This window comes from Equus asinus, chromosome 8 (genome assembly GCF_041296235.1).
Source record: "Equus asinus isolate D_3611 breed Donkey chromosome 8, EquAss-T2T_v2, whole genome shotgun sequence".
In the NCBI taxonomy this organism is placed as follows: domain Eukaryota; kingdom Metazoa; phylum Chordata; class Mammalia; order Perissodactyla; family Equidae; genus Equus; species Equus asinus.
In genome coordinates, this window is record NC_091797.1 from 74297501 (window position 1) to 74323522 (window position 26022).

The window sequence follows — 26022 nt, forward strand, 5'->3', positions numbered from 1 at the left end:
ATTTAACCAGGTGTCCTGTATTTTCTCTGGCAACCCTGCCCCCATTTGAACACTTAAATTCAAGACTGTATGAGATTGGGGAATAGAATCATAGAATCACTGTTACATGTCAAAATTGGGAAAACTCCAGAAATATTTGGCCGGAAGTGATAAAATATATTTAGGAAGTCTGTACAATGAAATTACAATAAACACTTATTAAGCTGTAATTTTCACAATATTTTAATTCTGTTCTGAAATCAGTCTACAAATATCTCTACGTAACACCAAAGCCAGTGATTTAATAAATAAGAGAAATGAATGTACTGCTTTTCAAAAAAAATAAGCCTTATACATTTTTGTCTATATATGATATTTGTACAATCATTTTCCCAAGGCTCCTGGGACTGAAGAGTACACACACCACACACACACACCACTATATTTAAATCAAATGGGTTTATATTAAGTGTCAAATTAAATGCTATATAAAATTTATAACCAGATACACAAAATATGAATTGAATCGTGAATACAGCGTTGATAAGGCTACCATACCTCACACATGACTTCCAGTTAAGAGGAGGGAAATAATTGCTTCGCTGGATTTTAAGTGCGCACAAATCACCATCACCATGACAAGAAATCAATTTAATTACACGGTATTCAGAGATTTAACACACATGCGGATATTAAATTGACACTACAATAAAACCTTTAAATCTGCAGAAAGATATCAGAACATATGGTCAATAACGCCACTAGCTGCCACAGGTTTTCAGTAGACGATGCAAATGATGATCAGCTTTTGGTGCCACCACAAGGGAAAAACTGGTCCTGGGGCACCTCCGACACACCAAGGAATCGTTGATGAGCAAAGCGCAGAATTCAGTGTGCTGAACAAAGCTGGTTTATTCCAGGCGCTATACATCATACTGATGGGTGTCCAATATTAATGTTAAGGGCACTGTGTTAGGTCCTGCCAAAAATATATAATTCTGTTATTCACAAGCGAGGAGCAAAGTCCCATGACTCAAATGGCCATAAACAAAAACTTTGCCGAATGGTGATGTATTATTTTTAAAAAAAGGTGGGAGAGGGGATTGACACCTTAGGGCCTTAGAACTCCTTTTAACCGAGCTAACTAGATGTCGAGAGCTGGCTCTTTGGTTAAGTCAGCCAGTGCAAAACCCACCAGGGAGAAGTCAGCAGGTGCCAACTTGTCAGGCAGGCGGCCTTCATCCAAAGCATCTTAAGCAGCGGGCGGAAACGCCGCAATTCAGGCTTCCCACTAGGGACGAGGCGGATGGACCACGTTTTAGATTCTGCTTTGGAATCCGACACATCCTCCCTAACCTCTCCATGACCGCTCAACCCCAGGCCACACTCAAGACCAAAGTGGGAAATTTACATCTGCCCCACAAGCCACCCCTGTGCATGTGCAGAAGTCACCTTATAATCTTCCCAACCGCTGACCTGGACCTGCACGTTTACACTTAGCACCCAGTAGGGGATGTCCCAACCCAGTCCCTGCCCACCACCAGTCACAAATCATAGTCCCAGGTCCCCTCTCTGCTTCCTGACCCTGCGTGGGACAGGCTTCGTGTGGCCCTGCGTGGCACGCTGTGTCTGTCATCTTTGTGGAACTGCATTAAAAACCTTCTTCCAATGGTTTTAACCTCTCCGTGCTGTCACTCAGTCACCTTTAGAAGTTTAAGACCCCACAGGCACAAAGCAGCTTTGCAGAAATTCTGTGGCTGCACTTTGTTCCCAGAAAAGATATGGGGTGTCACTGAAACGTGAAGCAAAAAAAACCCCAGAAGGCAGGAAATGCTCACTGGTATTGGAAAACATACATATGGACGGGTTATGCACCACGAAAGCATCTTTGCTAGCATGTCCAGGAAGAGGTCACTCTAAACATCGGCTCCAAAAGAGCCACACAGATCCAGCAGTTTAGAGAGAGTTGGTCCTTTTTCTTTTCTGGACCATTTTCAGTTCTTAGGATTGACCATGATACTGAAGTGTGGGAAATTAACACTGACCAACTTTAAGCTAAGAAACGCCGTTATCACAGACCCACAGCAGTTTCCGTCAGGGTGTTTTTATGTCACATTGAAGGAAAAGTTGCACTAAGATACTCTACAGCCCTGAAGATACAAAAAAGGTTTCTCTTCAAGGTATGAGATATGGTACAAAAATACATTTTTCCACGTACAAAAGAGAGAAAAAAGAAAGAGATGGGGCAGGCGGGGGAGGCCACGTGCCCTTCCACAGAATGGAGAAAAAAAAAATGCCCAACTCTTCAGGGTTAAGAATATGCCTGAACAAAAGTCAAATTTATGCATTAAAAAGCAAGTTATTCAGACCTTCCATCTAGGATTTCTACCAGAATTTCAAATAATGTTCTCCCCTGAAGTGAGACTCCTAATTAACTGTAGGTTCTTTCACGAAAAATCAGGACATTTTTCACTTGAGTGTAGCAAACTGTAAAATTGGCTCCAGAGCCCACACTTCGCGAATTCGGTAAAATGGTGCGTATTCTCAACAGCAGTTTTCAGTTGGTGCTTGTGGTCTCAACCCACCAGCGCCCAGATACACACCTGCTCCCTCGAGTGACTGCTGTTAACGTGGTTTCCTGTCTAGATCTCAGGAGAGCACCGTGCCCTTCGAGTTTCGCGGGTGAGGGAGGAGGGGAAAGGAGTGGACAGTAAACCCAGACCACACTGATGGTTTAACATTTAAAAGCTTTGTGCGGAGAACGGCAACTTTCCCCTGGCCAATATCCGCAAAGCAAGGTTTTAGTACCTTACACGTGCCAAACACACAAAAGCCAAATGAGCAAAAGGAAGGAGGGCAAAGACGACCTCCTTGGACTTATTTAGACCCCGTGCTAAAATGGCTTCATCTATAAGTATCTCGATGACAAAACCGGAACGGTTCCAACCCAGAAAGCACAGGGCTCAGATGCCCTTGGATAAAGATTTCCCCAAGCACATCCTGGAGAACACGTATGCATTTCAGGAGGTGAAACAAACACAGGAGAGTTTGGGTCCCATTACGTGCACCTTAAAAATAGAAGTCTCACACATCCTCAGAAACATCTGCTTTTGTTTTCCAGATACTTGCAACCAAAAATAAAAGTTCACAGAAACACTGCAGAGAAGTTGGCAGACAGCTGAGTTTTCTCCAAAACGATACATGGACCCTAAGGTGTTGGTTCTACCCAATCTGGCGGGGTCTCTGGAAATCAGCGTACAGGGGCTCTTGAGGGGCTGGCCAGGGCACGTCCAGGGGCAGCAAAGGACTCGAGACAGCCTCGACCGGCAGCCTGCAAAACTGGGTTGTGCAAAAGCTGCGGCTTCTCCTCCTTGCCCTGTGCTCCTGGTGCATAACAACACACTTGGGGAATCCCAAAAGGGGGCTTTCCACCAGCCCCAGATCCAAGCCTGGCAAAGCTCCCCCAACCAGGAGCCCACAGCTGTCTGCCCTGCACACGCCTCTCCTCTGCCCCGAGAGACCACGGAAGACAAGGACGCCACAGTCTTCAGACAAAAAGCAACTCACACGTGTATTGTAAAAATTTGAGGAAAAACAATCCAGATTTTCTCCAAAGCTTGTTGATTCCTGCTTATGGTTCCTGAGAATGCTTTATAAGCAGCAACAGACTTGAAAATATTATTAGCTGCTACGGTGTGTTTTCCTTCTAAGGTCCTGAGTCAACCGAAAACCAAATGAAACACACAAAAAACCCTCGAGAGCAGATCCTTCCTATAGCAGCCTAGCTGGCAAACGGCAGAACGAGGACATCAAATGATTCCCGAGCGAGCCTCGATGCTCAGCCAGTACAGCTCTTGGCTTCAAACCCCAAAGACATTTGCCAGGTCCTTGAACTTTCCTCTACAAGATGTTGAGGTTAAAACATCAAAGTACAGAAGGGGAAAAAAATATCAGGTTTTCTACAAATAATGATTTCTTCATCTAATAATATAATTGATGGGGGCTTGGCTGGGATCGCTAGGGTCCAAAGGATGCTTAGGTTTATCCTCGAGGCACAACCGTCCACATTCACAAGCGACAACACTCAGCTAAGTCGACATCCACCAAAAGGAAGCTGAAATGAAGCTCACAGTTTTGGAAAATGAAAATAACGCACACAGACCTCACCCACCAATCCCTATGCCGCAAAAACAAACGCCAGCATGGAAACTTCCCTAAAACGTCGAATTAGCACGGTTCTTCCCCTCAATGTGAAGTTTTAATAAACTTGACTCGATCTGCCTTTATTAAAAAACCTTACAAAAGATGTATTTAAATGCTTGAAAAAATTAACTTTTATGCTCTATGCACAGATAAACTTCTCTGACTGTACAGCTTATATGGTTTATAACCTTTGTTTAAAAAATATCTTCTCCACTAATGACACTTGGCGGGTAGTTCTACATAAACGCTCTCGTCACTCCTCTTGGAACGCATCCTGGGAGTCGACATGTGGCCGGAAATACCCTCACAGAGCGCCTCCCTCTTGCTCAGGTATGTTTATTAAGATTGTTTAGGGTTTGGTGTTCTTTTTTTTCTTCTTCTTTTTTGCTTTCTGAGAGAGGGCGCTGGCACGATGGGACGCGGCCGGCTGGCTGATTGTCACTTGCCGTTGGAGCGGTCCAGAGTCTCCAACACTCTGTTGAGGCGGATGTTGAGCAGCCGGACCTGGTTTTCCAGATGCTCCAGTTTCTCCTCCACGCTGGGGCCGCTCGGGCTGCTGCGCCAGTAGAAGCCCATGGGCCCGGTCATGAAGTAGACGGCCACCACGAAGCAGAGCGGCAGCACGGCGTTCTCCGGCTCGCCCTCGTACTTGTGCAGGATGTACACACACGACATGGAAAACAGGATGACCCGCACGACCCAGAAGAAGCGGCCGAACACCATGTGCAGGACGCTGAAGGTGAAGCCCAGGGTCAGAGACAAGAACCAGTAGGCCAGGAGGACGACGCCGACCAGCAGGAGGGCCCGGGCCGGGCTGTTGGCCACGGAGGCTGGGCTGAAATACTGGGACAGGTTCGAGACTGCAGAACAGAAAAGAGGGACAGCAACGGGTTACAGGGAGTCGGGGTTTCTCTACAAAAGAGAGAGCAGCTCTCTTTTGGGCCCCTCTGCTCACTGGCTGGGCTTTTGTAACTGCCTCATTAACCTGCAGACTAAGTCTTATGAGAAGCAGGGCAACTCGATAAGATGGCCTGCCATGACCACAGGTTTCAAACACCTTTCATGGCTGGGGAGAGCCTGCACACTGTCTTTCAATTTCCTTCCTTCTTGTCTTCCATAGTAACAAACGTCATTTCAGGCTGGCCACATGGCTGCCTAGGATAAAGGTATTTCCCAGCCTCCCTTGCAGCTATATACGACTAAGCTTTGGTCAAGGAGAGGTAAGCAGAAGTGTTTTGTGGTGGCTTCAAGGGGGACCTAAAAGTAGCAAGAATGTGCCCTTTACCTCTTCTTCTTCTGCCTGCTGAAATGTGGATTTGATAGCTGGAATGCGAGCAGCCGTCTTGGGCCATGAGGGAAGGGAAGTCACCTACTGGGGAGCAATAAGATGGAAGGCGCCTCGGTCCTGAGGACTGTGTGCCACAAAGCCACCTACCTGTGAACTTTCACAAAAGAGAAACAAGCTTCCATCTTGTTTAAGCTGCTGTGATTTTGGGTCCCTGTTACTCACAGCCAAACCTAACCATGACTGGTACACACACATGAAGCTCCATCTTAAGAATGAAGTGAAAAGGAGGACTTGCGTCTTCTCTGTGCCCGACTTAAGAAAATTTTCAAACAGAAAAGTTAAAAGAACGGTAAAATAAATACTTCTATTGAAACCACCTAGGTTTACCAATTAACACCTTGCCATATCTGGCTTCATCTCTCTAGTCACATACTTTTTTACCAAACCACTTCCAAGATGCCCACGTCGTACTTCAGCATGCATCTTTTTTCCAGTTTTATTGAGATATAATTGACATATAGCACTGTGTAAGTTGAAGGTGTACAGCATAATGATTTGACTTATCCTGCGAAATGATTACCACAATAAGTTGTTAACAATCATCATCCCACACAGAAACAACAAAAAAAAGAAAAGAATCTTTTTTTTTCCTTCTGATGAGAACTCTCAGGATCTACTCTTAACAACTTTCCTATAAATCATACAACAGTGTGAACTACAGTTATTGTGTTGTACGTTACATCCCAGGGACTTTTTTATCTTATCGATGGAAGTTTGTACCTTCGACCACCTTCCTCCAGTTCCCCCGCCCCACCCCCCATAACAACAAATCGGATTGCTTTTTCTACGAGCTTGGGTTGGTTTGTTTTTTAGGTTCCACATGTAAGTGAGGTTATTCAGTATTTGTCTTTCTCTGTCTGACTTATTTCACTTAGCATAATGCCCTCAAGGTCCATGTTGTAAATGGTAGGATTCCCTTTTTTTATGGCTGAATAGTATTCCATTGCACATTATCTATGCCACATCTTCTTTACCCATTCATCCATTGATGGACACTTGGGTTGTTTCCATGTCTTGGATATTGTAGATAATACTGCTATGAACATGGGTGCAGATGTCTCTTGTACTATATCTTATACACTATATCCCATATAGTGTTTTGTTTTCCTTTGGATATATTCCCAGCAGTGGAATTGCTGGATCATATGGTAGTTCTATTTTTAATTTTTTGAGCAACCTCCATACTGTTTTCCATAGCGGCTGCACCAATTTACATTCCCACCAAGAGTGCAGGAGGGTTCCCTTTTCTCCACATCCTCACCATCACTGTTGTCTCTTGTCTGTTTATGACGGCCATTCTAAACAGGTGTGAGGTGATATGTCATTGTGATTTGGATTTGCATTTCCCTAATGATTACTGACCGTGAGCATCTTTTCACGTACCTGTTGGCCATTCATATATCTTCTTTGGAAAAATATCTACTCAGGTCCTCTGCCCATTATGTAATTGGATTATTTGGTTTTTTGCTATTGAGTTGTATGAGTTCTTTACATATTTTGGATATTAAGCCCTTATCAGATATACGCCTTGCAAATATTTTTCCCATTCTGTAGGTTGTCTTTTCATTTTGTGACGGTTTCTTTTGCTGTGCAGAAGCTTTTTAGTTAGATCTAATTCCACTTCTTTATTTTCGCTTTTGATGCCTTTGCTTTTGGTCTCAAATCCAAAACATCATCACCAAGACCACTGTCAAAGAGCTTACTGCCTATGTTTTCTTCTAGGAGTTTTATGGTTCCAGGTCTTTGGTTCAAGTCTTTAATCTATTTTGAGTTCATTGTTGAGTAGTGTAAGATGGGGGTCCAGTGTCACTCTTTTACATGAAAATATACAATTTCCCCAGTATTATTTATTGAAGAGACTGTCTTTTCTCCTTTGAGTATTCTTGGCTCTCTTACCAGATATTAGCCGCCCATATATGCAGGGGTTTACTTCCGGGCTCTCGATTCTGTTCCATTGGCCTGTGTCTGTTTCTATGCCAGGACTGTACTGTTCTGATTACTATAGCTTTATAATATAGTTTAAAATCAGGTAGCGTGACGTCTCCCACTTTGTTCTTCTTTCTCAGGGTTCCTTTGGCTATTCGGGCTCTTTTGTGGTTCTATATAAATTTTAGGATTGTTTTTTCTATTTCTGTAACAAATGCCAATGGAATCTTGATATGGTTTGCATTGAATCTACAGATTGCTTTGGGTACTACGGACATTTTAACAATATTAATTCTTCCAGTCCATGAATATGGGGTAATCTAGAAGAGTCCCGTGACCGCAACTTTCTGAAGATGGGTTTTCTCGCAGAAGGTCCTACACTGTGGGACGTCTGGTTGTTTCCTCGGGGTGTCGTTTACCACGTTCAAGGGGAGCTATATCCCGTGTGTGCTTAGCTACACAGCAGGTCCTCCCCTCAGCGAGTGCATCCGCAGCCCCTGGAAGGCTCGGGACACAGGCAGGCGGGCCCAGCCCAGGACACGCCATTCCCTAGGTCTGCGGTGGGCCCAGGAATGCGCACCTCTCACCAGCTCCCGGGATGTCACAGCTGCTGCGGCTGCTCTCAGGGCCTCGCTTTCAGCCCCGCTGGCTGATGCACAATCAGGTCTTTCCCCGGGGAGAGGCGGGAGCCTGGGGTGAAGCGGGATGTGGCGACTTGGAGGGGGTCAGTGTGGACCCAGAGCAAGCACGAGATGGGATGACTGGAACCTGGGGCATTTCAAGTCTCTAAATGCATTGAGTGTGAACATCTCACACCCCCCGCAACCCCCAAGCGGAGCAGACTGTGGTGCACAGGGGGCCACCTCATCTGGGGCCCAACCTCATAAACAGCAACCTTGCCCAGGACTGAGGGCTCAGGGTCACCCAGGACCCCCCGAAAGTTGGGGGGCCACACTCCTTCACTGCCTCCCAGAGGCATCGGGAGCATTCTGACCGAATGCGGTTTTGACTTTGGGGCTGATTTTACACTGAGCCCCTGCAGAAGATGGGGCTAAGGCAGACCTTTCGGTCTCAGGACCCCCAGGAGCTTTCACTTAGATGGTTTCTATCTTTTTGTATTTATCACATTAGAAACTAAAACTAATATCTAATACCCTCAACAAAAAAATTCATTGTGACTTCGTACTTTGAGACACCTCATACTTTCAGGCTGATCTTTCTTAATCACTACTTTTTTTAAAGATTTTATTTTTTTCCTTTTTCTCCCCAAAGCCCCCCCGGTACATAGTTGTATATTCTTAGTTGTGGGTGCTTCTAGTTGTGGCATGTGGGACGCTGCCTCAGCGTGGTTTGATGAGCAGTGCCATGTCCGCGCCCGGGATTCGAACCGGTAAAACCCTGGGCCACCTGCAGCGGAGCATGCGAACTTAACCACTCAGCCACGGGGCCGGCCCCGCTCCCTACTTTTTAAAAAAATACTTTATTTTTCAGAGCAGTTTTAGGTTCACAGCAAAACTGAGTAGAAGACGCAAGCTGTTTATAATTTTTAAGTAGTATTCATTTAAAAATAACACTGAACCCATTACAGTTAACACACAAAATATATTTTTTATGAAAAATAACTTTTCCAAAACAAAATGAAAAAAACACAGTGAGAACGGTGGTGTTGCTTTGCAGTTTTTGCAAATCTCTTTAATATCTAGCTTGTTAGGAGAGCTGGATTCTCAGACCTGTTTTTTTAGTTTTTAAAGATTGGCACCGGGGCTAACATCTGTTGCCACTCTTCTTTTTCTTCTTCTTCTTCTTCTCCTCCCCAAAGCCCCCCAGTACACAGTTGTATCTTCTAGTTGTGGGTCCTTCTGGTTCTGCTGTGCAGACGCCGCCTCAGCTTGGCCTGATGAGTGGTGCTAGGTCCACGCCTGGGATCTGAACCAGTGAAACCCTGGGCCACCAAAGCGGAGCACAGGAACTTAACTGCTTCTCTATGGGGCCAGCCCCTAGATCTGTTTTTGAATTCACAGAAACAGAATGCCAGCTGCAAATTTGGGCCACATACGTCATTTAAAATGTTCTAGTACTCACATTAAAAAGGCAAGTGAGGGCTGGCCCCGTGGCCGAGTGGTTAAGTTCGCGCGCTCCGCTGCAGGCGGCCCAGTGTTTCGGGTTGGTTCGAATCCTGGGCGCGGACATGGCACTGCTCATCAGACCACGCTGAGGCAGCGTCCCACATGCCACAACTAGAAGAACCCACAACGAAGAATACACAACTATGTACCAGGGGGCTTTGGGGAGAAAAAGGAAAAAATAAAATCTTTAAAAAATAAAAAAAAAATAAAAAAAAAAAAAAGGCAAGTGAAACAGGTAAAATTAATGTTAAGATATTTCATTTAACCCAATATATTCAAAATATCATCACCACATAAAGGATATTAAAAAGTATTGAAGCACGTGTGACTGCCTGGCCCCATGGAAACACAAGGTTGGAAAGAGGAGGACCTCACAGTTCCCGAGAGGGCCTCGGCACCCCTGGGTTCCTCAGAGCAGACTTTGAGAACCATTGGAACAGACTCTATGTGCATGGCCACATAACATGTACTACCTGCTGCCAAGGGGCTAAGACAGGTGAGCAGCAGGTGCGAGGCCACCTGAGGAAATCCTGGCCTGGAGATGAGAGTGCTAACCTGCTCCACAATCCGACGGTGGAAGTCAAAACTGCCATCTCAATCAAAGGAGTGTGGGAAGAAGCAACCTTGCTCCCCACAGGCCCTAAAAGTCCTAAACAGAACACAGGCAACACTGGCTGTCCTGCCTTCCGGCAAAGCGTACTGCGTTACCTTCCTGGGGCTGCCAACAAGCACCTCAAGCTGAGTGTTTTAAACAGTAGGAATCCATTCCCTCCCGTCCTGGAGGTTAGAATCGGAGACTGAGGTGTCGGCAGGGTTCGTCCCTTCCGAGACTGAGGGAGAATCTGTTCCAGGCCTCTCCCCAGCTTCTGCTATTTGCTGGCCATCTTTGGTGTTCTTGACTCAGAGAAGCATCACCCTGACCTCTGCCTTCATCCTCACATGGCTGTCTCCCCGGGCGTGCCTCTGGGTCCAAATTTCCCCTTCTTATGAGGTCCCCAGTCATACAGGATTTAGAGTCCACCCTACTCCAGCAGGACCTCATCTTATTAATTACATCGGCAACGCCCCTGGTTCCAAATAAGGCCACATTCTGAGGTGCTGGGAATTAGGACTTCAACAAATGAATTCAGTACCATAACAGGTACCACTCAGAGAAAAGTAAGCCTTCTGGTGGCAGACGTGCTTCTCAGCCGGGCCAGGGTTTATGTCACCACATATCTGTAGCGTCCCCACGGGCGGACAGGGGAAAGCAGGCACAGCTGGACACAGCCGGCCCTCCCGGCAGAGAATCGAGACGGGGCGGGCTCCCGACCTGCACGATGACTGACTTTTTGGAGCAAAGCCCCTTCACAAGCCGTTTACCGTGGGCCAGGCACTGTTCTGACAGATCTCCATGAATTGTCATTTGATCCTCATGCTGTGATGAGGGGATTCTAGCATTTTCCACATGAGGACACAGGCACAGAGTGGGACTTGCCCAGGGTCCCATTTTGTTGGAAGTGGCCTCAGAGGCTTCAGAGAAAGTAAAGAACTTGAGGAAGATGGGCGACTGAAATCCATCCTTTCAACTCCTGGACAAATGCTCTATTTCCCGGAAAAGGGTCCTGAGCCAGCAGATCTGGGGTGGGCAAAAACTGTGCGGTCCTTTAACAGACACCGCAGGCCACATGTGGCCACCAAGCACTGGAAATGTGGCAAGTCTGAACTGAGATGCACTGTGTCAGATACAGACTGGATTTGGGAGACAAGACCCCCCAGAACGTAAGACACCGCGTTAATCATTTTTCATACTGATCACAAGTTGAGATGACAATATTTTCCATTTAGTAGGTTAACCAAAATACCTTATTAAAATTAATTTCACCCATTTCTTTTTACGTTTTTAATGTGGCAACCAGAACACTGAACATCACACGTGTGGCTGGCGTTCGAGTTTTATCAGACTGTTCCAGACTAGGGAGTCTCCTTTTTTTTTTTTTTTTTGCATAAGGCTATCCAATTTTTTTTTTTAATTAATGTTATGATAGATTACAACCTTGTGAGATTTCAGTTGTACATTATTGTTAGTCATGTTGTGGGTACACCTCTTCCCCCTTTGTGCCCTCCCCCCACCCCCCCTTTTCCCTGGTAACCACCGATCAGATCTCCTTGTCAATATGTTAACTTCCACCTATGAGTGGAGTCATATAGAGTTCGTCTTTCTCTGACTGGCTTATTTCGCTTAACATAATACCCTCGAGGTTCATCCACGTTGCTGCAAATGGGCCAATTTTGTCTTTTTTTATGGCTGAGTAGTATTCCATTGTGTATATATACCATATCTTCTTTGTCCAATCATCAGTTTCTGGGCATGTAGGTTGGTTCCACGTCTTGGCTATTGTAAATAATGCTGCAATGAACATAGGAGTGCAAGGAACTCTTGGGATTTCTGATTTCAGGTTCTTAGGATAGATACCCAGTAACGGGATGGCTGGGTCATAGGGTATTTCTCTTTTTAACTTTTTGAGGAATCTCCATACTGTTTTCCATAGTGGCTGTACCAGTTTGCATTCCCACCAACAGTGTATGAGGGTTCCTTTTTCTAGGGAGTCTCCATTTTAACCCTAAAAACTTCCAAAGGAGGAAATTAGAGGATTGTGCTCAGGGAAACACTTTCTACCAGAATATCCAACTTGGAATACGGTTTCCTGTAAAGCCTTTCACACACTCAAGCTTCTAAGCATAAGACACAAATTCCAAAGGCCTTCGGATGCTTGCAGCTTGTGCATCAAATAAAAGGGGAAACGATAACACGGAAGTGAGCTCTTCACCTGCAGAATGCGCCAGCTGCCCTCACCATGAATGCCGGCGTTCACGACCTCCTGGCTCCGCCCTGGTCCTCTCCCACGGGATTAGAAGGCTGTCTGCTCGTAGTTCTTCATCCCGAGCTGCACACAATCTCTCGCAATCAGCTTTGTTTCTCCAGGCTCACTGGTCAGAGGTGGAAAGACTGAGAGTTCAGCAATCCGGGCAGGCGGTGACTAGGGACTTCAAGTGGGATTGCACGCAGTTGCTGCATCTGGGTTATGTGTTGACTCAGCCTGCGTCCCAGAGGGGCCCTCACCAGCCCTAGGGGCTGCGGGCTGCACAGCATCTTCTCACATGGCCATTCGGCTGCCTCCCGTCCTTCATCTGAGCGGCACGGTGCCCGGCGCTGGCCTAAGGCCTCTCAGAGGTTGAACTCAAGGCTTCAAGGCTGGCGACGGCTCTGAGTGGCTGAGGGGGACGACAGCAGGTGTGGACCAGGGCGCCCCAACCTGTGCAGCTTTGGGCCAGGGCCTCAACCTCATGCCCTGGTCTCCGATCAGTAAGGGGGGAATGTCAAGGGCCGACAGGAGAACTCCGAGAGATTTTGCACGTAATTGGAGCTCTGTTACCTTCCTGGGGCCGCTGTGACATACGACCATGGGCTTGGCAGCTTAAAACAAGAGGAATGTCTTCTCTCACAGTTCTGGAGACCAGAGTCTGAAAGCAAGGCGTGGGCAGGGCTGCGCTCCCTCCGCAGGCTCTAGGGGAGGTCCCTCCTGCCTCCTCAGCTCCTGCGGGCTCCCGGCTGCACTCGCCCATCTCAGTCTCCATCGTCACGTGGCCGTCTTCTCCCTGTGCGTCTCTGTGGGCCGGGGTCCAAATTTCCCCCTTCCTGCAGTTCACCACATACTGGATTGGGGAGCCAGCCTAACCCAGGATGACTTCATCGTGACTTGATGACATCTGCAAAGACTCTCTTCCCAAATAAGGCCACGTGCACAGGTACCGCGCTTTTGGGAGGACACAAGTCAACTCACAGCAGCAGCGAAGCAGCAGGGCCAGCAGCCCTCCAGCTCGCATTAACGACGGGCCGCTTTGTGCCGGGACAGAGCCGGGGCTGAGGGCGCAGCCCAGAGGAGACGGGCAAGACCCCACCCACAGGAGCTGAGATGCCAGAGGGGAGAGCACATACGCACATACACACACACACACACACACACACGGGATGGTACAGCTGACAAGTGCCATAAAGAGAAGGAATGGGCAGTGTGAGAACAGACAACGAGTTCCCTTTACATGGGGTAATCAGGATGGGCCCCTTGCAGAAGGCGGCATGTACCAGAGACCCAGGAAGGGAAAGACCAGAGCAGGCAAAGGGCTGGGGAATTGCCCCCCGCAGGGAACACCTAAGGGACTAGAGGGCATGTCCAAGAATGGGATGGAGGCCACCGGGCCGGCCCCCCGAAGTATGTTTTTAAAAGAAATCTCATTGGCTGATTTGTTGAGAAGGGACCACAGTGGGCAGGAGAGGAAGCCGAGTCAGGAGGTGTGTACGCAGGAGTTAACGTGGGGCCTGAGGCTGAGCTCTCCAGGAGGCCCTGTTGGCAAGGAGGGCCCTTGGCCGGCATCTGGGAACTAGGATTTCTGAAGTCTGATGTGATCCATAATAAGAAACATATATTTGGTCCCCGTCCCCGTTCCTGGCACAGAGCTCCCAAAACCCTTGGGACTTCCCCATTGCTGTGAGCCATCCAGGGGTCTTGAGAACTCAGAACAAGCCCCTTGCAACCACACCTGAGCTTACGTTAATGCAGAGACTTTTGGACAGCCCCTAGACAACCAGAGGATGGGAGCTGGATGCCAGGGGAACCAACCACGTGATTAGAGGGCTGGAACTTCCTGTCCCCCCACCCCTGACCTCTGGGGAGGGAGAGGGCCTGGAGGTTGAATCCATCACCAATGGCCAACCGGGTCGTGCCTATGTAACGAGGCCTCCATAAAAACCCAAAAGGACGGGGTTCAGAGAGGTTCCCAGGTTGGTGAACTAGGGAACGTGGAAGCCCCGAGCCCCTTCCCGCAGACCTTGCCCCATGTGTCTCCTCCATCTGGCTGGTCCTGAGTTATAGTCTTTGTCATAGACCAGTAGTCTAGCGAGTAGGCTGGTTTCCCGACTTCTGTGAGCCGCTCTAGCAAATTAACTGAACCCAAGGAGGGGGTCACGGGAACCTCCGATTTATAGCTGGTTGGTCTGAGGCACAGGTGACAAGCTGGACTTGCAATTGGCATCTGAAGTGGGAGCACCTTTGTGGGACAGAGCCCTTGACCTATGGGACCCGATGCATTCTCCAGGCAGAACTGAGAACTGAGTTCAATTTGTGGGCACCTGGTCAGTGTTGGAGGAGAAGTGAGTTCATTGCTTGGTAGTGAGGAAAAAAAACCACACACTGGAGGCGGAGTGCCCTCTACTCCCTGATAAGCGGGACGCACAGCGCCCAGACTGTCTGTACAGACAACGTGGTGCAGGCTGACCACCCGCCCTCCTTGGGGAGTCTGGGATTCGGGTGGGTGAATTCAGGCAGAGGGCCACCGCGACCCCAATCAACGCACTGGGCGCTGAGTCTCCAATGGGCTTCCCTGGTAGACGACACTTCACACATGGTGTCACACTTGTTGCTGGGGGATTAAGCGTGTCCCATGCAAGTCCCCAGGAGGGCTCTGGAAGCCTGAGCCTGCCTCCACCCCCTGTGCCTTCTCCTTGATGACTGTGGTTTGTGTCCTTTAGCTGTAATAAGGCCCACGAGCACCACTGCGGGCTGAGTCTCCCAGCGATTCGCCGACCCTGGGCTTGGTCTTGGGGGCCTGGCACAGGAGGCCCGCGCAGACTTCCTGGAGAGAGAGGCGGAGCCTGGACCGGGGCCGCGTCCTTGAAGTCGAGGGGTCCAGCGGCAGCCTCCTGATTCCTTAAGCAGGGCAGCAACCCCTGGCAGCCCAGGTGGGCAGTGCCCTGGGGGTCACACGTGGCTCCTTCAGCCCTCCTGATGATGCTCTGAGAGCCTGGTCCTCTGGATTAGATCCCTTTCTGCCTAAACAACTGGAGTAGTTTCTCCAGGATCCCAACAACCCAGAGAGAGAACTCCGGCTCTGGGGCCTGCGGTTTGCCTGAGGGCAGACTCGCGCCTGAGCCTAAGCAGCATCTCTGACTCCCAGCTTTGATGGGCCATTTTTATATGCAACTATTACAACATAAGACGGTTATTTGTATCCTCACTCAGCCTCCCCAAGTCTTCTCCTGTGCCACCCCGGGTGGGTGCCTGTTCCTCACTTTGGGAACCACTCGAATAAATCGGCACCTTCAATGGATGCCCCCCACACACCTACCATCAAGGCCAAGAACGTCCAGGAGCTCGGTCCAGACTTTCCACAGCGTCTCCACACACATGTCCACTCCCAGCACGAACCTCTCGGTCAGCCTGGTCAGGAACTGCAAGAAACAAGCGAACGGTCACTCCCGCCTCGGCCAGCGCTCCCTTCTTCCCGGTCCAGCCAGGCCCGTTAGTTCATACTTCAAGAGGAAAACGTGGCGGCTGATGGTGAGGCCACACAGGAGGGCCAAGGAGCCCGGGGGATGGACCTGAGCTCAGAGCTAATTGTGGGCAGGCCAAGAACTGAGTGAAATCTGGGCAAGCCTCCCTCCCACAGGCCGAGCGGCACCCACAGGAGACTGGCGCTCTCTGCAAAGCTGCTTCACCCCGCTTCCCACTCCTCCTGGAGCCCTCCTACTCCCCCTTTGTCAAGGCCTCTGCCTGATTTCTCAGTTTTAAATGGTGGGAGTTTCTGCCCCCAACTTATTTCACCCAGACGTTGTCCCCATATCAGCATCTCCCAGGCACACGGAAGTGACGGAGACCCACCCCTGTCCGGCTTTAAGGACTTGCAAGGGGCCTCGGAGGGCTGCATCGCTCTCCAGGTGATTCCAGAGAACCACCGGGCAGGAGTGACATGAAGACGAGGGGCAGCCTCATTGCACCCTGTTTGTTTGAACCCGTGATGCTCTATAAACACGGTAAACAACTCAGAGCTACAAATGGGAATTCAGTGAAATGCAAGCCTCCCGTCTCACTGCCCAGAAACCCAAATCCCGTTTCGGAGGCATCATGGTCACCACTTGCTTATTAGCCTCCCTGACAGGCACCGGGTGAAAACGGCATAGACAAGTGTTTTTCTCACAAACGGCAGCATATGTGTACAGCTCTGCAGATTTTCTCGTGGAACACTCTGTCTCGGTGGTTACTGAACCTCAGCCTGTACAGAGCCGCCTCATTCTTTTTAAAGATGGTACCCCTGCAGCTGCTGAGCCAATCCCCTCCTGATGGACATCTATGTTGTTCCCGACCTGCGTGATTACAGCGAATGGGGGAGCTGCCACAGGACCCCGTACACGTGCCCTCTGGCTCACAAGTGCAGCATAAATGCCTCGAAGTGAACTGGCTACAGCATTTCAAATTGGATTGTTCCTCCCGGGAAAAGGAGGCGCGGGGCTGAATCATCACAGGAGAACAGAGGATGCCAACAACCTCCGTGCAGGACTGTGGCTTGGCTGAGCGTGCACCAGCCTGGGACTGCAACTGCCTGAGTTCAAATCCCCGCTCTGCCTCTTACTACCAGCAAGGTGACCACGGGTATGTTACATATGAGACATCCCAAGGCTCCAGCTAACGAATGGAGGCAATAGCACCTCCCCATCTGGTTATTTGAGCATTAAATAGGATATGCACATGAAACGCTTTGAGCACGTGGTAAACGGTCAACATTCTTGCTGATATCCAATATTCTGACAGCCCGCTGACCCCAATGTGTCCCGCAAGGACCTCATCCTTTTAGCCTTAGGTAATTGCAGTAAAGGGATTTGTATATTTAAAGACCATGTGGCCACCGGCTGAGGAATGGATAAACACAGCCTGGCCTATGCATACAATGGGATAATATTTGGCCCTAACAAAGGAATGAAGTACTGTTGCGTGCCTCCACATCAATGAACCTTGAAAACGTGATTCTAAGGAAAAGAAGCCAGAAACAAAAGACCGCATGTTACATGATTCCATTTGTATGAAATGTCCAGAACAGGCAAATCCACTGAGACAGAAAGCAGATTAGCGGTTGCTTAGGGCTTGGGAGGGGGTGATCGCGAAAAGGTAGAGGACTTCTTTTTGGGGTGATGAAAATGTTCTAACGTTGACTGTGGTGATGGTTGCACAGCTCTGTGAATATACTAACAACCATTGAATTGTACACTTTAAATGGATGAATTGTATGGTATGTGAATTATACCTCCATAAAGGTATAATTTTATACCTGTTTAAAAAAATGCAAGGGTAAAAAAGATAATAACGGGAGAGCTCACGTTAAAAAAAACACCAAAGACTAGGTGGAGAACGCCAGAAGGAAGCGCACACGTCGGAGAGAAGGAGACGGCCCCTTTCGTGGGGCAGGTGGGTGGGGGATGGGGGAGAATGCATCTCCACCAGCGTGGAAGGCACACTGGTACTGGGTTAGCTATAATTCTTTTTTTAAAAGAGCTTTATTGACATATTAAGTTCATGTCTTTAAAATGGACAGTTCAGTGGTTTTTGGCATATTCACAAGAGTGTACAGCCATCACCATAATCTAATTTTAGAACATTTTCATCGTCCCCAAAGAAGCCTTTCGCCCATCAGCAGTCACGCCCATCCCCTCCTCCTCGAGCCCAGGCAGCCACTAATCTCCTTTCTGTCTCCATGGATTTGCCTTTCCCGGACTTTCCATACAGTACCTGACCTTTTGTGCCTGGCCCCTTTCACTCAAAATAACATTTTTCAAGGCTCATCCGTGTTGTAGCATGAATCAGTCCTTAATTCCTTTTTATTGCCCAATAGCGTCCTATTTTACAGAGATACGAGATCTTGCTGATACCCTCACAATTCTTTAAAGTGCACACAATTTGTGCACATTGGTCGACGGAACGCAATCTTTATAATCTGTTCCAGTGGAGGCAAGGAAAGGGCTGCACAGCATGGCTTTTGTGAGAAAAGGATATCGGGCCTTGAAACGGCACCAACTCCCCTGGAAAGCAGGTGAGGAAGCAGTTACTTGGGACAGAAACTGCTCCTGCCGATGAACTCCTGGGGGACTCGGCTTTCTCAGCTGTAAGATGGGGCTCAGAGAGGGCGGGACCCCAGGCCCGGTAGAGACCTCCGCACAGGCGGCATTCAGCAGGTGCCCGGGCGCTGGAGCCACTCGGGCCATCTCTGGCAGAGGCGCGGATGGCTGGGCAATGGCTCTTGCTCTGGACCGAGTGCCACCCAGCCACGGAAGGCCTGGCTCCAGGCATGCACAGGGATGCGGGACACCAAGAACTGGCTGGGCAGGACGGGCAGGCAGGGCCCACGGCTGCCTCTCCACCACGGACTGGAGAGCTCGCTCTCTGCCCCGAGGGCTGGCACTGCTTGCTTTGGCTCCTGCAATGGGACACCTTGGCCCAGTGTGTGTCTGTGAAGACAAAGGAGCCCCCAGGCAGGTGTCGTGGGCCAAAGTTGTTCCTCCAAAATTCCTTTGCTGAAGCCCGAACGCCCAGCTCCTCAGAATGTGACTGGATTTGGAGATGGGGTCTGTAAAGATGTCACTAAGGTAAAATGAGGTCATTAGGGTGGCCCTAACCCAACAGGACTTGTGTCCTTATGAGAAAAGGAGATGAGGACACAGACACGGACAGAGGGAAGACTGTGTGAAGACACAGGGAGAAGACGGCCATCCCCGACACAGGGAGAAGACGGCCATCCCCGAGCCAAGGACAGAGGCCTCAGGAGAAACCAGCCCTGCCCACAAGTTGATCTCAGACTTCTAGTAAATTCCTGTTGTTTAGGCTGCCCGGCAGGTGGTACTTTGTTATGGAGCCCGAGCAGACCAAGACAGGGGCTGCAACGAAGCCCAGAGCCCGAAGCAGGTCACAGAAGTCAGGTGGAATCCCATCAGGACCTGGGTCTCACTGGTCCACAGGAATGGGGGGTGGAGGGAGGGGGACACCACCACCAGGACGCAGCCACCAAATGCAAACGTGGAGACAGCTATAGGACCCCTGGCCCGGCTTCTCCACCAGGTAACCTGGCCTTGAAGCAAACAACACAGCAGGAGAGAGAGGAGGAGCCATAAAAACAAAAAGCCACTGAAATCAGTTGAGGGCATGTGCCCTTGACGTGATGTGATGACAACGGCACTTTACCTCTGTGCTCTTCCTCTCAAAACCATAACGACAGTCTCATCAGGAGGAAACCAGCAGACCAATCCCAGCAGAGGGGTGTCCCTGATCAGCCCCCCTGAAAACCGTCCAGTCATCAAAACCAAGGAAAGTCTGAGAAAGCGTCACAGCAAAAGGAGCCTACGGAGACACAACTGCATGCGACATGGTGTCCCGGAGAGGATCCTGGAGCCGAGAAAGGGCATCAGAGAAAAACCAAGGACATCTAAATACAGTATGGACTCTAGCTAATAATGACGTATGCATACTGGCTCGTTAACGTAACAAACGTACTATAAAAACGTAAGATGCTAAGGAGAGGGGAAAACGGGTGCAGGGTATTGGGGAACCCTGTACTATATTCTCAATCTTCTATAAATCTAAAACTGATCTAAAAAAATAAAGATATTAAAAAGGTGAGAGACTTACAATACCTACCAGTTAAGCACAAGTGTAGATTTTGTTTGGATCCCAAGTCAAACAAAGCAATTTTGTAAAAAGACATTTTGAGATGGAGAAATCGGAAAATGGACTCGGGTCAGATACTAAAGAATTGTCAGGGGCTGTGGTCATGGTATTGTGGTCGTGACTTTACAAACTTTTTACTTGTTAAAGATGCAGATTGAGATAGTCAAAGGTGAACTAATATATTTTGGATTAATTTTATTATTCTAGGTTAAAAAGAAATTTTGATGGGGGGGACAGATATAACAAAAATGGCAGCCGGGTGATGAGTATGGGGGTTCATTACACGCTTCTTCCTCCCTTTGTGTATGTTGGACAATCTTCAGGATGAAAAGCTAAAGCAAGGAGGACCAGGTGAAGGAACTGAGGAGGCGTGTGGCCGTGGGAGGGGACAGGACTGCACCAGCCTGGGATTTCATCATCTCTTCACTTATACCCAGCTCCACAGGGCTTGCTGCGTCCTACTCTCTCGTCACCCCCGTCACACCTCCCCGGGCACAGGCAAACTGGCTCCGCGGAAAAGCAGGCTGTACGGGCAAATGTGTCTTGATGAGCAAGTCAGAGATCGGGCGAGAGCGTCTGCAGTTCAGAGGCTGCCCAAGCATCTAAGGGACACGGTGAGGTGCAAAGGTGACATGAACTAACACTGCTGGAACGGACAGACAGACCACGAAACAAATCACGAAGGAGAGAAAGGCACCTCTAGGGCAGATGGTCTGCTGAGCCTCAACCAAAGGTCAAAGGAAAGGGACAAGAGGACACCATGTGCACCACTGCGCTACCAGAGCAAGGACACAAAACCCCTGACGTAGAATTCTTGCTGAAATTGCATGCCGTCCATCTAGCCCCACTAGAAACACTCAGGCAATACACACTACGGGACATTTCAAGAGACAAGCGGCCAGTCAAAACCACAGCGAGATACCTTTTCAGCCCCACCAGGACGGCTACAATCAAAAAGACAGACAATAGCAAGCGTTGGCGAGGATGTGGGGAACTGGAACCCTCACACACTGCCGGTGGGAACGCAAAATGGTACAGCTGTACAATGGTTCCTTGAAAGGTTAGTTACCATATGACCCAGGAAATCCACTCCTAGGTATATACTCAAAATATTGAAAACATACGTTCACATGAAAACTTATACAGGAATGGTCTTAGCCGTCTTACACGAAGAAGAAACAACCCAAATGTCTATTAACTGATGGATAAATAAAAAGTCATAAGAGAGAAGGAAGCACCGACACCTGCTACGACATGGATGAACCTTGAAAACACTACACTAAAACAAGAAGCCAGTCATATTGTATGATTCCATTTACATGAAATGTCCACCATAGGACACCTGGCCCAAGGTCAGAGAGCTGGCGAGAAGAAGAGCCAGGATTCGAATCCACGTCTGCTGGACAGCCAGGCCCGTGCTCCAAACACAAAAGTGGTGGGTTTATTTTAGACAAGCCCTAGATCAGAATATGGGGTGTTTCTTTAAACACCCTCAAACTTCACAACCCACCAAGCAGGTCTGGCTCTAATTAGCAAACCCAGGGGCGCTGAAAACTCCAGTTGCTAGCAGACCCAGTTTTCCTTTAATTACTATTAACAGAACAATCTCCCCCAAGCCTGGCTGGTCTGGGCTACACTCTGCAGGAAATAAAATGTCAGGTCAGCCTCATTCTAGATGCTGTACTGATTAGGGGAGCCGGGAAAGGTCATGAGGAAGACCAGGGAGGGCACCAGTGTGGGCTCCAGGCCCACTCTACCTGGGTTCAAATCCCGGCTCTGCCTGACCTGGAGCCAGTCACTTCACCACTCTGTGCCTCAGTTTCCCCATTTGTAAAATGAAAACAGTAACACTACCTACCTCATAGGGTTGTTCCAAGGATCAAATGAGTTTCCCTATCTCTAAGAGCACTTAGGACATTTTAGGCAAATAACAAGCTAGAATTATCATCGTCTCTACTCAAGGCACAAACCCTGGTTTACCCCAGAGAGAGTTCTGGCCTCGAGATGCTCAGATTCTCTGCCAGAACACAGCTGTCTTATTGACACCCACCCAGAGGTTAAGCCCCTCCTATCTAGTTTGAATTTCATGTCTGTGGATCTTGGGTGCTCACGTCGAACCGTCCGCTAAGACACGCGTTGCCTGTGCTCAACCGCACGAAGCCACACTTCTTTCTGCTCTATGTGAACGCTGTCTGCACAAGCGGGGTCTCACCCGCTCACATCCCTCGCGCCCAGGCCGGCTGGAGGGCTCTCTTTTGGCACTCAGGTGCCAGGTCAGCTTTCTCTCTCCTTGGCCACCTACAGCATTCTCTCCCCCCAAGAACCCACAACCTCCACAAGAGGCATCTGCACACCCATAGGAGAGGGTGGTCAGAAGTTACACTTGTCCTAACAAGTTAACCTGTCTTTCATTTTATCCTGTAAGACTATTCAACCACTCTGATTTAGGTTTCAATGTTCTTTTTTTCTCCATCCATCTCAAGCCCCAGAAAACTTTCTCTCACCCTGAAAGCCTTTCCAGCAGGGCTAAGCAACGCTGGTTGGCACGTTGGCCAGGATATATAACAATAACAACAACGGACACTGATTCAGCCACTACTCTGGGCCAGGAAAGCACCAACGACTCACAATTACAACCTCATAAGGAAGGGCATGTTATTATTATTCCCATTTAACGAATTAAAAAACTGAGGCTCAGCGAAGTGAAGCCACTTGCCTAAAGCCAGCCAGCTCTTAAGTGGCAGAGCCCACACTTGAACCCAACTTCTCTCCAAAACCCGAGGGCCAGGGCAGAGCAAAAGACTTAAGAGGAGGGATGGCAAGAGCTGTACTCAGAAAACCGCAGTCCCACAGGCAACTGTCCCCCACTCACTTCCCCTCTCTCGGCTGCTCTGTGGACTTCTGCCCCAGGGGCGAGCCCGTCTCATCCAGCCCCAGAGGGCCGGCGGGAGCCTCCCTCGCTGCTCCTGAGCGCTCAGCACCACCCCCAGGGGGCTGCAGGTGCCCAAACAGCTCCAAAGTACACAGAACGCTCCCAGTGAAAGGCCCAGCACACAGTAGGTGCTTAGGAGGGTTACTGTGCCAGGTTGCCAAAGCAACAGAGCAGAGTGCATTATTGCCTTTTCCTTTGCTTACAAAGTTAAAAAAAAAAAAAAGCAGCCTAAATATCTTCAAAGCAGAAGGAGGAGGGCCTAAGGTGCTCAGGGGAAGTGGGTCGGGTGCGAGGCTAGACGGAATTCGGGGCTGTCGGGGAGAGCGCCGCAGCGCGGGGAGAGGGCGCGGGCGGGCAGGGCGCCCCCTGGGCGCGGACGGTGCCTGGCTCACAGTAGGTGCTCATTCAAACGTGTTGAATGAATGAATGAGAGGCGCGGCCGGCGTCAGCGAAGCCCAGGGGAGGCCCCCGGGCGCGCGGCCCTAGGGGGCAAGGTCCAAGGAGAAGCGCCGCGCGCTGAGCAGAGGGCGCCCCGAGGCCCTGCGCCCCGGTCCCGCGCCGCAACCGGCCCCCAGACCCGACGCTGGCCGGGCAGGACGGGGGGCCGCAGGCAGCAGGCCCCGGGGCGCAGGTCGGGCACCCCTGCCCCCGGCCCGGGCACCCCTCTTCCCGCGCCCCGGCCGGCCGGCAGCCCCGGAGGCCGCGCGTGGCCCAGGCCGGCCCCCGGCGCCAGGTGCGCGGCGACCCGGGCAAGGTGACCGCGGGCGCGGGCCCGGCGCCCACCTTCTGAGCCGCGCGCACGTTGTCCTCGCCGAATAGGCTGCTGACGCTCTGCGAGAAGGTGTTGACCGTGCGGCGGTAGCTGTTCTTCTCCGTGCCGCCGCGGCCCCTCGCCCCCTGCGCGCCGGGGGCCAGCAGCCCGAGCAGCAGCAGCAGCAGCAGGAGCCCAGCCCGGGCCCGGGGCCCGCCCGAGGCGCGCGCGCCCATCCTGCGGCCGGTGGGATCGGGCTCGGGGAGAGGGGTGAGGGGCGCACGGACGGACGCCGCGGCTCTGGCGGGGACCGCGTTGGCGCGCTCCGGGCCGCGCGCCTCGCTTCTGCCCGCTGCCGCCGCCGCCGCCGCTGCGCCACCTGCCCCGCCCCGCGCGCAAAGGCGCGACGGCCCTGCCCACGCCTCGCCCCGCCCCCGGACGCGGGAACCCGGCCCGCGACCCCGCCGAGGGGGCGGCAGCGGTTCAGGCTGCTCTGTGTCCCCGCCCCCGCCAGGCCCTCCCTGAACTGGTGGGTTTTGAACCTTGAAAAAAATAATTTCTATTTTTAACTTTTCTGTAAAAAGCAACCCATGCCTGTAAAAGTTGCTACAGCCTCAGCAAGGATAATGACTGCAATTGATAGGAAAACGTGAAATACATATATTATGTATCATTATATTTATAATGGTACCCAATAATTAGCCACCGTTGCGGATGGCAAGGGCGCCAGCTCACTCATTCATTCTGAAATGCTTAAATAAAGGGAAGGAATCAGGCATCCGTCCTGCTCTTTCTGAACAAACTGTATTTGAGAGTCCCAAGATAGTAGAAGAGGGAAAGTCCCTTTAAGTCCAGCCAGTAAATGAGGAGGGAGCGAGAGAATTAGAAAATCATTTTGCACCCCTTCATGAAATGACCGATTCAGGCGACGATCGTCAAGGGACTAAAACCAAGAGGTGACAGTTGGTGGGGAACTTGAAAATGGAGGGGCCAAGTTGTCCAGACTCGGACCCGCCAATCTTAGTAGCAGGAAGTACCAGCGCCACCTATGATGGATTCTTGCCAAAGCGCTTGGAGCCACAACCCGATGTGGCCTCTACACCTAACCGACAGTTTAGCGGAAATATGGGGGATGGAGGCAAAAATTAGAAGCAGCAGAAGCAATCACCCAAATCCAGAATGTGAAGCATTCTGCAGGACAAACGACCCAGTTTCTTCAATAAGTAAATGGCATAAAAAGTGAAGGGAGGGGGGATTACTGGTTTTAAAAGACTTAAGAGTCCTAATAACCAAACGCAAAGCAAGGGGCTTGTTCGCGTCCTCATCAAACCAACCAAGTCTAACCACACGTTTTTTGAGACAACCAGGAAAATGAAAGTTAATTTTTGCCAATCCCAGGGGTGAAAAATGATCTCTCATTTTTGAACTTAACTTTTTCCCGGATTCCCAGTGAAGTTTTCCTGTATTTCTTGGCCACGTGACCTACTCTTCTGTGAACTGCCTGTTCATGTGCTCTGACCATTTTTCTTGTAAAGTAAACTTTTTAGTCAATGTATAGCATATGAACAGAAAAATACACAAATCATATGGTGCCTCTCTATGAATTTTCACAAAGTGAACACACAGGTACCCAGCACCCAGCTTGAGAAACAGAGCATTTCCAGCTTCCCAGAAAGGCTCCCTTTGTCCTCTCCGGTTCCCTGTGTCCCCTTCCAAAATTTAGGGGATCCGTTTTACCTGGTTTTGAACTTTATGTAAATGGGATCACACAGCATGATCTTCTGCAATTGGCTTCTTTTGTTCAATATTATATTTGTGAGATCCATGTTGTCGGGTATTTGTCTTTTTCTTCCTACTTCATAGAATGTTCTTTACATCTTCTGGAGATAATCCTTTGATATGTAGTATTTTAGAAGAAAATATAGGAAAATGTACTATTACCTACTTAATAATTTAAAAATGAACAAAGTTTTTTTTTACTTAAATAAGCGTATTTTAAAAAGAAACTGTGGATCACTATTATCCCAAGCAATAAAATCCATGAAATACAGGTTTGATATGCTAATTATACTTTTCCCCCAAAATTCTTTTAAATTAATATATAACTTTAAGAACGTATTCATATGTATACTATCTAAATCCTCTCACGCACCACCAGTGTGCTGTGGTAGTCTGTTTTTGTTTTTCAGGGAAGAAGGGGAATTTATTCAGTCACGCTATTCATTCATTTA

At 49.4% G+C, this 26022-nt stretch overlaps 1 protein-coding gene across 2 annotated transcripts; it reads right to left on the reverse strand.

Moving 5' to 3' along the window:
- Window positions 1-204: 204 nt before the first annotated feature.
- Window positions 205-24171, reverse strand: BRI3BP (BRI3 binding protein). 2 transcript variants are annotated; one of them, XM_044776046.2, is made up of 4 exons: window positions 23824-24163; window positions 15748-15850; window positions 5468-5554; window positions 205-5042 (listed from the first exon to the last, which is right to left on the reverse strand). In XM_044776046.2, the coding sequence occupies exons 1-4, from the start codon at window positions 24025-24027 to the stop codon at window positions 4621-4623; spliced, it is 816 nt and encodes a 271-aa protein (XP_044631981.2). In that variant the 5' UTR covers window positions 24028-24163; the 3' UTR covers window positions 205-4620. The 2 variants fall into 2 exon arrangements, with proteins under 2 accessions (XP_044631981.2, XP_044631983.2); XM_044776048.2 differs by lacking the exon at window positions 5468-5554 and having other exon boundaries at window positions 23824-24171.
- Between the last annotated feature and the right edge of the window lie 1851 nt (window positions 24172-26022).

Coding starts and splice junctions, on each gene's coding strand:
- BRI3BP (XM_044776046.2), bottom strand. CDS start 24,027: ATGGGCGCGCGCGCCTCGGGCGGGCCCCGGGCCCGGGCTGGGCTCCTG. Junction 5,555..15,747: donor GGACGTTCTTGGCCTTGATG/GTAGGTGTGTGG, acceptor ATTGCTCCCCAG/TAGGTGACTTCCCTTCCCTC. Junction 5,043..5,467: donor AGCAGGCAGAAGAAGAAGAG/GTAAAGGGCACA, acceptor TCTGTTCTGCAG/TCTCGAACCTGTCCCAGTAT.